Here is a 15379-nt window from a genome sequence, read left to right as displayed (position 1 = left end):
GGGTGTTTTGTACCTATTCTGTACTTTAACCTTACAATTGAATAAAAAAAAACGGTAAATTTTTAGATTAGGTTCACCTCCACAATTTCCTTTTAAATGAGGACTTTTGTAGGTTTTCGACTATGCTGAATACGGAAATCGCATTGAAATTTTGCAGAAATAAGTAGTTATCGAGATATTAAAAAGTTGTATTGTAATCTCTGGCAGCCATCTTTTTTACACGCTTGCGCACGTCATAAACAAATCTACTCGCGTAACAAAGATGGCAGCCAAAGAATACAATGCATAAAACAACTATTTATATCTCGATAACTACTTATTTCTGCAAAATTTCAATGCGATTTCTGTATTCAGCATAGTCGGAAACCTATAAAAGTCGTCATTTAAAAGAAAATCGTGGAGGTGGACCTAATCTAAAAAAATACCAAAAAAACATAAAACTTTAATTAAACTTGGAAATACAATTTAAAAAAATAGCGCAGATCAGTAAGTGCATTAGCACCCATTAATCGACTAACGTGACCTTATTGCCAAATAAGGTCCAGCTACAATTTGAACGCGCCGTTCACATTGTTTTTTTTTTGTTTTTTTCAAGTTAAATTCAACTTTCACAATATCTTTTTATTTTTTTTATAATTTCACAATATCTTTTTTTAATAATAAATTGTTAGTTAAAAAAGCACAGAAAAGTTACAAAACACCATCTCCTCTCTATGGTAAGAATGGCTGAAAAAAAAATATTAGGCACTCATGTAGAGAGTGATCCGTGCTGAAATAATAACATTATTTAAAAAGCCATTCTTAACATGGGGAGGGGAGGGTGTTTTGTATCTATTCTGTACTTTAACCTTACAATTGAATAAAAAAACATATTATAAAACTTTAATTAAACTTGGAAATACGATTTAAAAAATAGCGCGGATCAGTAAGTTAATAAACACCAGAAATTGTTAGGTGAAATACAGAAAAGTTTCTACCAAGAAAACCATTATTTTTTTTTGCTATTCTTATCAAGGGAGGGGATGGTGTTTTGTCACTATTCTGTGCTTTCAACTAACAATTTATTAAAAAACAAAAGGTAAATTTTCACATTAGGTCCACCTCCACAATTTTTAACATGGGTAGGTTGGGGGTGTTTATTCTGAAAGCCGTTCTTAACATGGGGAGAATGGTGGTATTTATTCCAAAAGCCGTTTTTAAAAGGCGAAAGACAGGTAAAAGGTTAAAACATGTGGTTAGGCATGGGTGTTGTTTATTCCGAAAGCCGTTCTTAATATGGGGAGGTTGGGAGTGTTTATTCATGGTCGTCAGTGAATTATAGTGCATAGTACAGGTCTTTATATCTCGAAAACTAATTGCTTCTGCAAATTTTAAATGAGATTTTCTTATTCAGCATAGTCGAAAATTGTGGAGGTGGACCTAATGTAAAAAAAATACCCTCCCCCAAAAAAGATATTGTGAAACTTAAATTTAAGCGCGGTACTAAAAATAGAATTAGACAGAAAAATACACCTTTGGGTTTGTACTTGCACAAAGACTTGAAAAAGTTGTCAACAAAAACAAATATATAACAAGTAAATATTTTCAAAGGCAAGATAAGTTACTTTTCTACGTAATTGGATAATTTTTAGTGTTTTTATTGGGTTTGTACTACTGTACATATAGATTCAAAAAAGTTGTCAAAAAATAAATGTATAACAAATATTATCAAAGGCAAGATATGTTACTTTATTACCAAAATGAATAATTTTTTTTGTTTTTTTAATGTAAAATGTTTATTCGGCTCAAAAAACACAGCGTTTACTGCTATATTTGAAAATTACAAATGGTGGCAGACTGTGTTAAACACATTAGGTTTGGGAAAATGAGTTAAAACTAAAAAACTATACAAAATACTGTTAAAAACCACCGAATACATGTCTGCCTATGTCATGGTAACATATATTGAGTGAGTTTTTGACAGTATTTTGTATAGTTTTTTAGTTTTAACTCATTTCTCCAAACTTAACGTGTTCAACAGTCTGCCGCCATTTGTATTTTTCAAATATACAGATAAACACTACATGTTTTCGAACCGATTTAACATTTTACACTAAATAAAAACACTAAAATCTTATCCAGTTAGGTAGAAAAGTAAGTTATCTAGCCTTTGATAACATTTATTTGTTATATTTATTTTTCAACAACTTTATCGTTTCTGTGTTTAGTAATACAAACCCGTTTTATTTACTATAACATTTAGTCGGCTCGAAAAACAGTGTTTATCAGTGTATTTGAAAAATACAAACGGTGACGGACACTGTTGATGATGTTAAGTTTGAGAAAACGATTTAAAACTAAAAAACTATACAAAATACTATCAGAAACCCACCGAATATGTCAGCCTATGTCACAATAACATATAATCGGTAGGTGTCTGACACTGTTTTGTATAGTTTTTAACTGATTTTCCCAAACTTAACGTATTCAACAGAGTCCGCGACCATTCGTCTTTTTCAAATACATAAATAAACACTGAATTTTTTGAGCCGATTAAACATTTTACATTAAATAAAAACACTAAAAAATTATCCAGTTAGATAGAAACGTAATTTACCTTACCTTTTCATTTATTCGTTTTTGGACAACTTTTTCGAATCTGTGTATAGTAACACCCCTCCCCCTCCCTTACCCAAATATTAGTTAAAAACTAACATTTTTGAATACAATAAAAAAGTAAACTATTTAGCGTTTCAACGTTTTAGCAACTTTCGGCTAAATCCACTGAATGTTGGTCGAGCCCAAGCCATGATTGATGGTAACTCCCGAGGATCCGGATCCAATTCTGCAAGAGTACCATTTTTTATTTTATTTTTTTTTTTTTTTATTTTTTTTTTTTTATTTTTTTTTTTTTTTATTTTTTTTTTTTTTAGTGGATTGCTGTACTAAGAATATAAGAAACATGCATTTTCTCTTTTTATTAGAATTTTCCATTACACGAAAGTAAGCCACAGCAACACGTGGCAGGGTACAGCTAGTATTATTTAAAATACTATTTACAGTAGTTACACTCTTAACATGAATGTACACATATATTCTCTTCATCTTTCAGCATCCTGTGTACTGTATTAAAGTTGTTGGCACTCAAAATGCTCACAATTTAATCAGTGTCTCGACTGATGGGAAAATCTGCTCTTGGAGTTTGGACATGTTGTCTCAACCACAGGTAAGTCCTTTTTCATCTTGCAATATTTAGTTTTTTACCAGCAGTCCATAGCCAGTATTTTCAACCAAAAATGAACAGCACTGAACCTGATGTTAACATTTTTATTTCAATTTTTTTTTTTTTCTTAATTTTAATTATTTTCAGTTTTTTAGTTATAAATGAAGTAATGTTTGTTTACAAAGCTTACAGTATTGTACCTATTTACAATGCCTCCCCATCAGACAGTTAGACACCAGGGTCGTTTTTTAACGTGGAGAAAAAGTACAAAAATAAAAAAATTGTCTCAGTCGTGAAGGACTGATCCTCCACCGAAAGAGAACAAGAAATGGAAGTGCAGCATCTGAAGAACAGATACTACACTTTGAGATATTAAATTTTTTATTCACAGGAAAAAAAAAATACAATTGGGAAAATGAACATAAAACTTAGGCACAAGGCCAACTCAAAAAGAAGGGGGGGGTGAGGTTGGTTGATCCATCTTGTCTCTATTGTACATTTTAAAAGATTTTGGTGTGGTGGGAGAGTGGGGGTGTTCCTACTTAAGCCCAATTTTAAAACATTTTTTATTTATATAAAAAAATACAAAAAAGATAACAATATTAATAAAATTTCATTTGTGTCGAGGGACATGGAAAAAAAAAACACCCCGGTTAGTAAGGCCCTCCCAACCCTATCTGAAATGCTAGACCACTTGTTTCACTTTGGTTTGTAAAGGAACCAGGGTTTTGCGAGCAGCCTCTAAATGGAGGGGGAAGGGGTTGTGTCCTAAATAGGGGAGAAAAGAAAAAATTGGCAGTGAGGGGGGGGGTAGTATCTTGGCCAAAAGGCCAAGAACTGATATTATAGTACAGATATATATAGTATAGTATAACTGATATTATAGTGCTTACAGTATTGTAAAACACACAAAAAAAAATTAATATTACCATTGTAACATTTTACTCACAACTTATGTTTGGTCTTGCTTATAGGAATCCCTGGACACATGCGCACCACAAATATAGTATTTCGGTATCTTTCTTTTTAATTAGTATCATGCTCAACTTTAAATGAAAAATGTAAAGAAAACTCATGTTCATCAATAAAAATGGATTAATTTCAGTAAATTGTCTAACATTTATCAACTAAAATTCATTGAAACTATAAGGTAAAATGAAGTTTAACATAACATATATTACTCCAATTTCACTTAAATGTAAAGTATACTGACAAATGTTAAAAGATTTACTATTTATTGAATGAACACAATTTTCCTAGCTATTTTTAAATGCTGTACCTATATACCTTGATGTAACCTTGGACAGCATCTTCTCATACAAGCAGCATCTAAAGAAAATAAAAATGAAGGCCAGCTCCCAGAAACTGACCAATTCCAAGCACACACATCAAGAAAATGAGTGGTCTAAGCAATGACAGCAAGTGCAGGTTCTGCCACACGGAAGTAGAAAGTGTGAACTATCTGACATCTGCTGGAAGATGGCCACTATACCACCTGACACAATGGAGCGTGTAAATATCTCCACTGGATGATCTATAAAAAAAGTTGAATATCTGATGTAGCAGAAAATCCTGGGAACATATACCAGAAAGAACAGTTGGATATAAGTTATATACCATCCACTATGACTATCCAATACTAACAGCTACGTACCTAGAGAACAAAGCCATAAAACCTGACATAGTGATATGAGACAAGAAGCAACCTTAGAAGTTAGTGTTCTCCAAAGGAAAAAGATAATATATCAAGTCTTATGTATGACATGAAAAGAAACTGGAATCTTAAGATTATTCCAGTTATTATAGAAACAACTGGACTCATGAAAAAAATTTCAAAAACTATCTGGCATATATACCCAGTGAACCAAATGCAAGAGAAATTCAAACAGTTGTATTTAAAGGGACGGTCAGAATCTTAAAAAGATCTCTTGATAGCGGGTAAATGTTTGGCATATGGTAGGATGCTCCATCCTCGACTTGAACAAACTGATAAAAAAATTAAAAATGAAAAACCTTGGTTCTGTATTGTTCCACTGAGACGTATGTTTGTCCTGTTGGGAGAGATGAACACATACCAAAAAATTAAACTCTGCATTGAACAACACCTGTCATTTGATCACTAGCTGTTTGAAGCCTACTAATCTGAACAACCTGCACCTCCTTACTGGCCTTCAGATATCGGACGAGAAGTTGCCAACGGAGTAGAGATCACAAAAGCTATCAGTGATGAACGTCATCTTCATGGATGTAAATTGGCAAGTCAATGACTGAAATCAAGTAAAAGCTTCCTCAGCCATATCAAACCTCTAACAAGATCTCAGGAAGAGACAAGACTACATTAGATTAGATTAGTTGATTAGACAATTAGAAAATGGCTCTCTCCTACCTACATAGGAATCTCCTCTTCTGACATCCTCCCACCCGATTCCTGACTAATAAAAAATATTCATCTGCCTGAGAACAAGAATGGGGTGATCAAAAATTTTTATGATCGGATGGGATTACAAAATTGACCCAACCATCTGCAAATGTGTAGAGATGGATCATATCATGCAATACTGCTTTGTCTGCCCTCTACTACCAAACCGGTGCAGCTTGAAAGATCTTGCAGATTACAAAAAAAGTGCAAATGAATTGCATGAAAGAGTGAGAAACTGTTGTATGAGTACATGCTTTAGACACACAATAAAGAATGTTTATTTGTATAAATACAATCATACTGAATATATAATAGTAATATGCAAATCAAACTCTTTTAAATTGTTTATCAAATAAATTCTAAAAAATAATTGTAAGTTCATTATTTTTAAATGCATTCAGCTTATTCTTAAAATTATCTTCATCACTGTTATTAATTTAAAATAGACATTTTCCTTATATATATATATATATATATATATATTGTATTTATTATAACATAATTTTGACAACCCTTCTACTCTGTTCTCCTTTCAAGCTCTAGTAAAGTAGGTAAGAATTTTTACCTATTTTTATAATCAGTCTTTTATTTAACAACTAGCGAGGGGTACCCGGCATTACCCGGGTGTTTGGGGGGGGGGGGTTTAAAAAAAAAAAGTAAGTATGAGGATCGAACCCGAACCGTTAAGGCAAAGTTGTGAAAAAAAAACGTGTGACGTTAACCATTGCCCCACCACGACATGCTTACAGAAACACGTTTGAATTTATTTAATTAGTTGGATTTAGCAGGTGCTCATTTTAATGAGTTAATGAGGTCAGTTTGACTGTGGGATTTCATTTACTGCTGAACGCTTTTTTCCTCGCCCCCAATATGTTATAGGAAAAAGACTAACCCACATGTGGCGAGCGACAAATATTGAATATTTATCTTCCCGAAATCGAGCAAATTAAATAGACAGGCGAGCTTTGTTGTTAACTGTGAGATATTACCATTTATATGTGATATAAAAAGTTTTAAAAAGTTGTGAAGCGATCGACCGCTTCTCTGAAAGAAGCCTTTTGTAGACACACAGAAAAAGCGAACATACAAACATACATACATTTTCGCTTTTATATTTATAGATTACCTTAATCGGAATTTTAATTCTATATCTCAATTTCCCAACTATTTGGAATTAATCAAGAGTTATATGTTCTTATATTAACATCCTTTCAACTAGAAGCAAAATGTAGTATCTGTTCTTCACTTAATGTTTTTCTTTTTTTTTTTTTCCATTTGGTAATAAAGTAGAAATCGTTCTTGACTGAGGCAATTTAAAATTATTAAAATCACAAATCGGATTCCTTATTTACTTTTTCATTCTCTTGTGGAATTATTGTAACAAAAAAACTATAAAATATAGTTTTTTGTTGCAATATCTAAAATTATAGACTTTTCAATTTTCACGTTATTTTCCCAATTTGATAAATTATCAAGGTTTATTTTTACTATATCTTGTTATAAAAGCTACTTATTTAAATAAACAGGAAGAGTGCTTATGTAGATAATTTATCATTATCATTTTGCTTTTATTTTAAAGGCATTAATGTAAAATATATTTTACTTTTCTGAATTTTTGAAATAAAGATGGTTATTCATCTTATTTGAATTCTATTGTTCTCATTTTGAGTCTCATTTTCACAATGTTTCGGTCGATGTAACCTTGTGGGATTTCGATCACCAGTTTTTTGGGATATGTTCCTGACAGTTTTGGGATTTTACTTTAAGGTGTTTTGTAATGGAAGAAGTATTTTTAGGATGAGATGGATTCAGAGAAATATTTTCAGTGAAAAGGTTTTGCAGGGTTTACAAACAAATACAAAGAATACACGAGGCATTGTTGTATGCTAAACAGAGTTAAGAAGGCATGTATTCATAAGAGATATTTCATATATGTTTGAAATGGAAGTTAACAGCAATAGGAAAAACAATGTTCATGAATATTTTTAGAGTTCTTGTAGAAACAAGGGGGATTCATTAGCTGAAACATAAGAAGTCTGAATCGATTAATGTCAAAACTTTCAAAATTCCCTTTCAAAACTTCTCTGCTTATTTTTATCAATTATAATTCATTGAATATTGTTTATAAGTTGATGTTCATTTGTTTTTATATTAATAAGATATTTCAGTGAGAAAGATTGGAATCATTTCAATGAATAAGTTTATACAGATTGACAGATCATAATGTTGATGAATTGTGTGCAGCATGTCTGTGTTTTCATTAACGTTTGTGTGTGTGTGAGTAGAGAGAAATGTTAAAGAGATGAGCACCCAGTGACAGCCCCTAGCGACATAGATCTGTAGACTCAGGTTAACTGGGTTCCACTGGCTTATTGAAAAAAATTTTGGCGGTTTAAGGATTTGGGTAGCTCCCATTTCAAATAAATTCAGTAACTTTTCTGATTAGTCTAAAATATAATTATTTGTTTTTTATTCATTTCATCTGACATGCATGCAAACATGTTTACACATTTTGATTTTGTATGTTGATGCCTAAACATTGACTACTACAATCTCAGACTTTTTTCAGGTGTATCTTGTCAAACTTAGGAATGTTTGTCGAACTCGGGAATCTGGACAGAATTTCGAACAAAACGGGTTAGCATGTTCTCATTCCATCAGTCATGACTGATCAGAAGTTTTAAGTAATTCACGATTGTACTTTTTTCATGTTGTTCATACTTCAAGAATTAAACCCTCAAGAATATCGCTTTTACAATTAATTTTTTCAAGTATTCTAACCACTGCACCATCAGTCTTGTAGGCAGTTCTAGTATGAATATATATATATATATATATATATATAGTAATATCTTTGTTTACATACATGTACATTGCGATTTACGTGCAAAATGTTCATTAACCACTAGCCAACATTTTTGCGTTTATTAAGGTGTTTTGTATTAAAGTCTAACTTAATTGCACCTTGAGAAAGACTGGACACTTGTTTTAAAATATTCTGATTTGATATTGTTATGTAAAGATATAAAAATATCAAATTATTTTTTAAAAAGTGACACTATTTTCATATAACATTCTTAATTACTTTTTCTTTAAAAATATATTTGCTTTATTTTATTTAAACTAAACATTTCATATGATATTAGGAAGACAAATTATTCATAAAACAGTAAAGTTTATCATCAAATTATTTGTTAGAAATAACAATATTGTATATAAATTGAGATATTATTTTTAAAATATGAAAATCAGATCTCTAGGTTTAGCATGAGGATTTCCGAGTCATATCGACCATCATGTAAGGATTGACTTTAGCATGTCATTGTCATTATGTCTGACACAATGCAGGTTCAGCCATGCTGTATGCCAAAACACAAGATAGTTCATACAAGAAGCTCAAAAAAAAACACTTCCAGATTAGCAACTGAAGATGTGGTTACATCATCAAAGCCCACGTTGAAGCTACCTGCGGTCAACAGGTTTCTGGTGTTCGCCACTGGTCCCAGGACTGACTCCCATTCATAGCCTTGAGCCCCTAAGGGGCATAGGCCATCTACAACTTTGTAGATGCTTTTGTAGTGACTGAGTTCTTTTTACGGGGTGAGGTTGCTGGCCCCACGCACAACCTTCCCAGAAGGTACATACAGCGCCTAGCCTTCCCAAATGGTCACCCATCTGGTACTGGCCAGGCTCAACATTGCTTAACTTTGGTAATCTGGTGAAAACCGGTGTGTCAATGTGATTGTGCCGTACTAGGACTGACTACCCATAACTATTTTGCAAGCTGCAGACCATTGTGCATGGTTTGCATTTATCCACTGTGTGTTATATGGGAAGAGTTGACTCAACCTGGTGAATGCCTTCAAACTTGAATCAAGTATATCTGATCTCACTAAAACATTAACGCACACATTTCCAAACCTAACTCAAAGCATCTTTTCAAATTGATTTGCTTTCAGTTTTTATATTTGAAGTTCAAGATATTCAATGTACAAATTAAATGTCCCTTTATAAAGCTGATTTAATGAATAAAATAAATGTTTTGTTTTTTGATTACAGGACAGCATGGAACTTCAACACAAACAAAGCAAAGCAGTTGCTGTGACATGTTTTTCATTTTTGGCTGGAGACGTGAATAATTTTGTTGTGGGCAGTGAAGATTGTACTGTCTATACAGCTTCTCGTCATGGAAGGTTAATTTATTTTTCTTTACATTGATTCAATATCACTTTTGTTCATACTGTCAGTCACTATAATGCAGATATTTTTATAAGGTTGATTTCTCCCCATATTGCCTTTTTTTCCTTATTATTTGTTTGTGATTTTTTTAAAAATTCAACATGTCTTAGTTTTAATAAATAACAAAATAAACAGTTCATAGTTAATTTTCCCTTATTTTTCATTTAAAAAAAATGAAGATAAAAAAAAGTTTTATATTTAAATTTTAAAAAATGTTAATTTTATTTAAAAACTCTATTTTAAAATATTTTTAATTTTCTAAAAAGTTAGTCAGGGCTTGAAGATCATTGTTAAAATAAATATAGGAGGATATGCAATGCAAAAGTTTAAAGCCGATAGAGTTGAAGATGAAACCAGTAAGTTTAATATGAATAAAACAAGTTGGTAAACCCAAAGTCATTTCAACTTGTTTTGTTTTTGTTATTGGTCACTTGTATCCCTAAATCACTTATAAAAATTATTGAAGGAATTTGTTATTTACTTTCCTGATCTTCATATGAACTTTATGACTTGGGTTTGAAAACCTATTCATCGATATATTATATTTTCTTATGTATAATATGAAAAGTTTGAAACAAAAAATCAAGTCAAGAAGTGTGGTTTCATATACAAGTCCACATTTGAAAAATGTTTGCTCGAATTATAAAATGACCTGTTAAGTATACTTACTGCCCCTCTGAAAAGAGTAAAAGTTTCAATGGGGCCACCTGTTGGCTATGTTTGCCAACCGCTAATGTTAGTTCACTTAATATATCTCACGACTAAAGATAAACACGTGTTACTGTTGGCCGAATGCTATATTGAATATCCACTCAAGACAAGGGACATAACTAAATATATAAACTGTGTCAATCGCTTTATTGCTAAATAAACTAAATATAGGTCACAAAGAAATGAAAATTGTACCATCAAGGGCTGCTTTAAGGTTAGTTATTTCCCCAAATTTTATTCAAATTCATGCTACATTCACGAAATTATGGCATTTTATTAAGGAATTATACTGTCCATCGCTTTATTGCAGATCTCTTAAAATGCCACAAAATCAGGCAATTAAAGGTTATCTAAAAGCAAAGGATAGTTGCTGAACTCGCAGAAAGATTGTCCGTCAAAGATTTAGCCACAGAGCTGGAAAAGGATCCAAGAACCTTGGCCTCATTCTTGAACAACCCAAACACCAAATCCAAAAAAATAAGGGCACCAGAATAAACCTTTCAGATAATGATATTTGGAAAATTTGTAGAAAAGTCAAACGAAACACAAACAGCACCAGTGCTTCCGTTTTTGAAAAAGCTGGAATCACTCCCAGATCTAGGCAGGCCAGATACAATGTGTTGAATGAAACTGCAAGGAACATCAAACCTCTTCCAAGGCCTCCATTGAGCAAACAACATGGCTTGGGCACAGAATTACATGAAAATAGATTTTCAACAGGTCCTATTTAGGGATGAGGCCGATGCTACTCTTGACGGTCCAGATAAATGGACCAAAGTTTCAAATACAAACAGAACTCTGACCTGTTACAGAGTTCATCATCAACAACAAGGTGGAGGCATCATATTTAGGGTGGGAGTCATTGGGGATAAGTTGGTTGGACCATGCCGAATGCCACAGGGTGTAAAGCAATGCATACATGGCCTTTTTGGATAATGATTTGTCGACATGACTAGATGACCTCCCATTGTCACATCGCTTTCAGATGATTTTTATACATCACAATTTACCATCCCATTCTGCTTGAGGCGACTGCAGCCTTCTATGGGATTCGTTGGTGAAACTCATGACCTGACCACCATGTTCTCCAGACCTTAATTCCATTGAATATCTCTGGTCAATATAAAAAGAGGAGTTTATGAGGGAGAAGAGCAATTTACTTCGAAGGATGCCTTGTGGAGAAACATAGTTGATGTTGCTCGAGCTTTTAAGATCAAACAATTGACTTCTTTGGAGGACAAAAGGTTGTTTTAAGTTATTTAAAAAGAAAATGGTGGATATGTTCATAAATAATTCATTTATATGAGACTTATACCTAGGATATGCTTTTGTTTATTATTCTTTGACAGAAAAATATAATAAAAAGTAAAGTTTGCAAGATAAAACATTGTATTTTTACTCTAAAACAACATTTTAAAAGACCTGCAATAAAGTGATGGACAGTGGAAATTCCACGATAAAGAATAAAATGTCATAACTTTGTAAATATCGCATGAATTTGAATAAAATTTTGGGAAATAATTAACCTTAAAGGAGTCGTTTGATGATATAATTTTCATTTTGTTGTGCGGTATATTTAGTAAAATATTGATATTTTACTAATCCGCAATAAAGCAATTGACACAGTTTAGAAGAAGGCTACCAAGTTCGATAACTTCAGCTTTAATATTGCTGGTGTCAGGTGTAAATCAAAGTTTCAACAAAAACAAAGCAAAGAAAACGGCTTATCAACACAAGTCTCTTAGAATTTCAGTAGAGGCTCCCATCTTTGTCAAACAGTTTGCGATCTATTCCTGTCCCCTGATCCATTCAATTAACAACATTCCCTTTACTCTGGCCACATCAACTCTCAAACGTCTGTCACTTTCAAAATTTGATGATTTTAAGGTCTCTACCAAAGATGCGTTGTCTATTTTGCAACTTGGGTAGTCTGAAAATTTCTTGCAGCATGGCAGCTATCAATATGCCTGCATCAGCAGCTTCACTGAGTGCAAGAGTCTCGGACGCCAATGGGATCTTTGTTACTTGGTCAAGTTTTTTGATGACCAGCAGATAGAAGCTAGTCTATTCATCTTACCATAAACAAAAGATCATAAATCCACCCTGTGAGGAACCATCATCCAAGCGTGCATAGATAGCATCAGAATAGCAAACCGCACTCAGATCTGAAGGATATCCCAGCTGTAGAAAGGATATGAACCTGTCTTTTATTTTAAGATTTAATAGTGACTTGTTTGCTTTAAAAAGTAACTTCACTTTAGATTTCCTGGTATTGTTCATCTTACACACATCAAATGATACATCAGGTCGGGTCTGGGTAGATAACCCTGTCATTTGACTTGTTAGTCTTTTAAATCTCTGTTCTCTTCACTCATCATTTTTCCTTAAGGATCTTCCTTTCTTTATATATATTGGAGAAACATAATTGTTTTGGTTTATAATGATTTCATCTTCCATTTGTCTAACGTACAATCTCAGAAATTTAAAGGTTCCATTATTATGCATTCCAACCTTGAATATTTTCTTTAATTCTGAAATTACATTTTTTAAAAATAATCATTTCCACAAAATATAAAGTCATCTACATGCATTGCCAGAATACCCATCAAGTTCTCAGATAAATCATGCCAAAGAAACAGTGCATTGTCATATTCTTTTATCATTCTTTTTAGTTTAGTTAATTCCTGAGTAACTCTCTTGTACCATGAACAACGCGCATCATTCAATTCATAAATGCATCTATTCAGCTTCCATACTTGTGACTCTGGACATGCCTCAGATTGTGGTTTGAGAAGTACTTCTCTCTCTAGCATATCACCTTGCAAAAATGCTGAGATGAAATCAAGGCTCTCCACCTGCCAATTCTTAATGGAAGCTGTTTACATTACAGCATGCATAGCTTTACAGCTGCATGTTGGAGACTGTTTTTAGATTATGTGAATTTTCTTCATAGCCACGTGCTACAAGACGAGCCTTCGTTATCTTTTTGTTACCCTCACTTTCTCTGTTATCACCCATCTTGTTGATATGCATTTTTGACCTATGTTAGGGACACATTCATACACTTCATGAGTTTTCATGTTTTTTTATTTTTTTCTCCTCTGCATCAATCACCTCCTTTGCTTGTTCTTGTTCAGTTGTGAGGAAAACATGTTCTTCATGATCTCCTTCTGTTACTTGAGGAAGTTCTGGCCACTGATCAACATTATCCCAATTGACACACACTGGACATTCATTTTTTGTATCTGGTTCTATATTGCACTAATGGCCATAATTTCCAGTTGATTTTGGTTGTGTACTCATAATCTTTCCTTTTTTTCATTTATTACTTTCAATAATTTTATATGCCACTATTTTCTCTTTACTCGGCCTCATATTTTCTTTCAGTTCCTCTCAATAGTAACCGATTAGAATTTACATCATGTTGATCTTCCTCTTCGAAAACTTTATTCTTCTTATTTAGAGGAATTGCATTTTCTTTATTCTTTGGCCTTCCGAGGTCCTTGTTCACCTTCATCAAGTGACATGGATGCATCCTGTTTAATGCTCCTCCATGTTGGATCAGTATATTGATCCTCTTTACCCCAAACTTTGGCAGGGTCACGCTATCCCGTCACAAATTGTTCATCTGCATAATGTCTTATATTAAATCACAGTGTTCTCCAAATTTTTTCACTTGATTCAGCCTTCCTGAATCTTTTTCTTGGAGAATATAAGGTATTTAAATTTATTCTAACCATATCACTGATTGTCAAAGTATCTAATGTGGGTAACTGGTCTATCACAACTGATGGCTCATTTGGGCTCTGTACAGAATGATTCTGAAGAGCATTTTTGGCACTAACAGCCCAAGCCAAAGCTATTTTTGGTTCACATTTCTCATCTTCCAATGTTTTCTCCATTGTTTCAGCCAATATTAGATTGTGATGTTCTACAGTGTCATTACTGAATGAACTTTCAACTGTTCATGTGCAGGTTTCAATATTCAGTTTTTCATTCATCTCTCTGAAACCATCATTATTAAATTCTCCATTATCACTCGTTTGGGAACTCCAAAACATGCTATCCACATTAAAAATATGTTGCGACTAATTTCTTCACTCTTCTTGGTTTTAATCAGCCTGGCAGCAGAGTACATACATATAATGTCATTAAATTGGTTCCCAACAGTCAATTCCACCACCAGACGAAGAGGGGGTCTTCTAAGCCTTAAACAAACTGAACACAAATCAGACATCTACAAAATAAATCTCAAAAGTCTGTTAGTGTGTGTATGTTTGTATGTCTTGCTAATTTTTGACACACGCAACCAACATTCACAAAATTGGTATTATTTGAAAGCTCAGCCTCTTGGACAAGAAATATCCAAAAATTGGCCAAAACATTCATTCTTTCACCTTCAACTAGGTCGTTTTTACAAGGAGGGGTCACTTTCTTCGGCAACATTTTTGCAAAATCATCATACGCCTTGCAATGACTAGCCTTATTTTGAACTTCCCCAACATCATTTGTCGCAGTGGGCGCGGCATCTAAACCATTTGCATTTCGTTTTACTTTTCCCCTTAGCATTACAAACTACCTACTTACTACTTTTTATTTATTTTTTAAGGGGGTTGGTTAATTTTTTTAAACATTTTGTTTAGGGCTCCATTTTATCATAAAAACTCTCCACGCCCAGGCAATGCCGAGTATCCCCGCTAATTCTTAATAAGAGCCAGAAACTCCTTATCTTGAAAGGTCCTACTGCCTCTCATCAATGATACCATGCATGAGCAAGCTTTATGTAATTTCTCAGCCTTCATTCTTTT

The 15379-nt window shown here is 33.1% G+C and overlaps 1 protein-coding gene across 29 annotated transcripts in view; it reads left to right on the top strand.

The window, feature by feature from the left end:
- The window catches only part of LOC145259864 (cytoplasmic dynein 1 intermediate chain 2-like), a 227664-nt gene that overhangs the window by 188928 nt on the left and 23357 nt on the right, over nucleotides 1–15379 (top strand). For all 29 annotated transcript variants that reach the window (XM_080117741.1, XM_080117738.1, XM_080117730.1 and 26 more), the window contains 2 exons: nucleotides 3092–3205; nucleotides 9681–9814. In XM_080117741.1, coding sequence (XP_079973867.1) covers nucleotides 3092–3205; nucleotides 9681–9814 — 248 coding nt within the window. The remainder of the gene's footprint in view (nucleotides 1–3091; nucleotides 3206–9680; nucleotides 9815–15379) is intronic.

The sequence above is a fragment of the Euprymna scolopes genome, chromosome 35 (assembly GCF_053919585.1).
Source record: "Euprymna scolopes isolate OS-2025 chromosome 35, ASM5391958v1, whole genome shotgun sequence".
NCBI lineage: Eukaryota > Metazoa > Mollusca > Cephalopoda > Sepiida > Sepiolidae > Euprymna > Euprymna scolopes.
The sequence above is the reverse complement of the archived record's forward strand: the minus strand, read 5'-3'. Positions and strand labels throughout refer to the sequence as shown.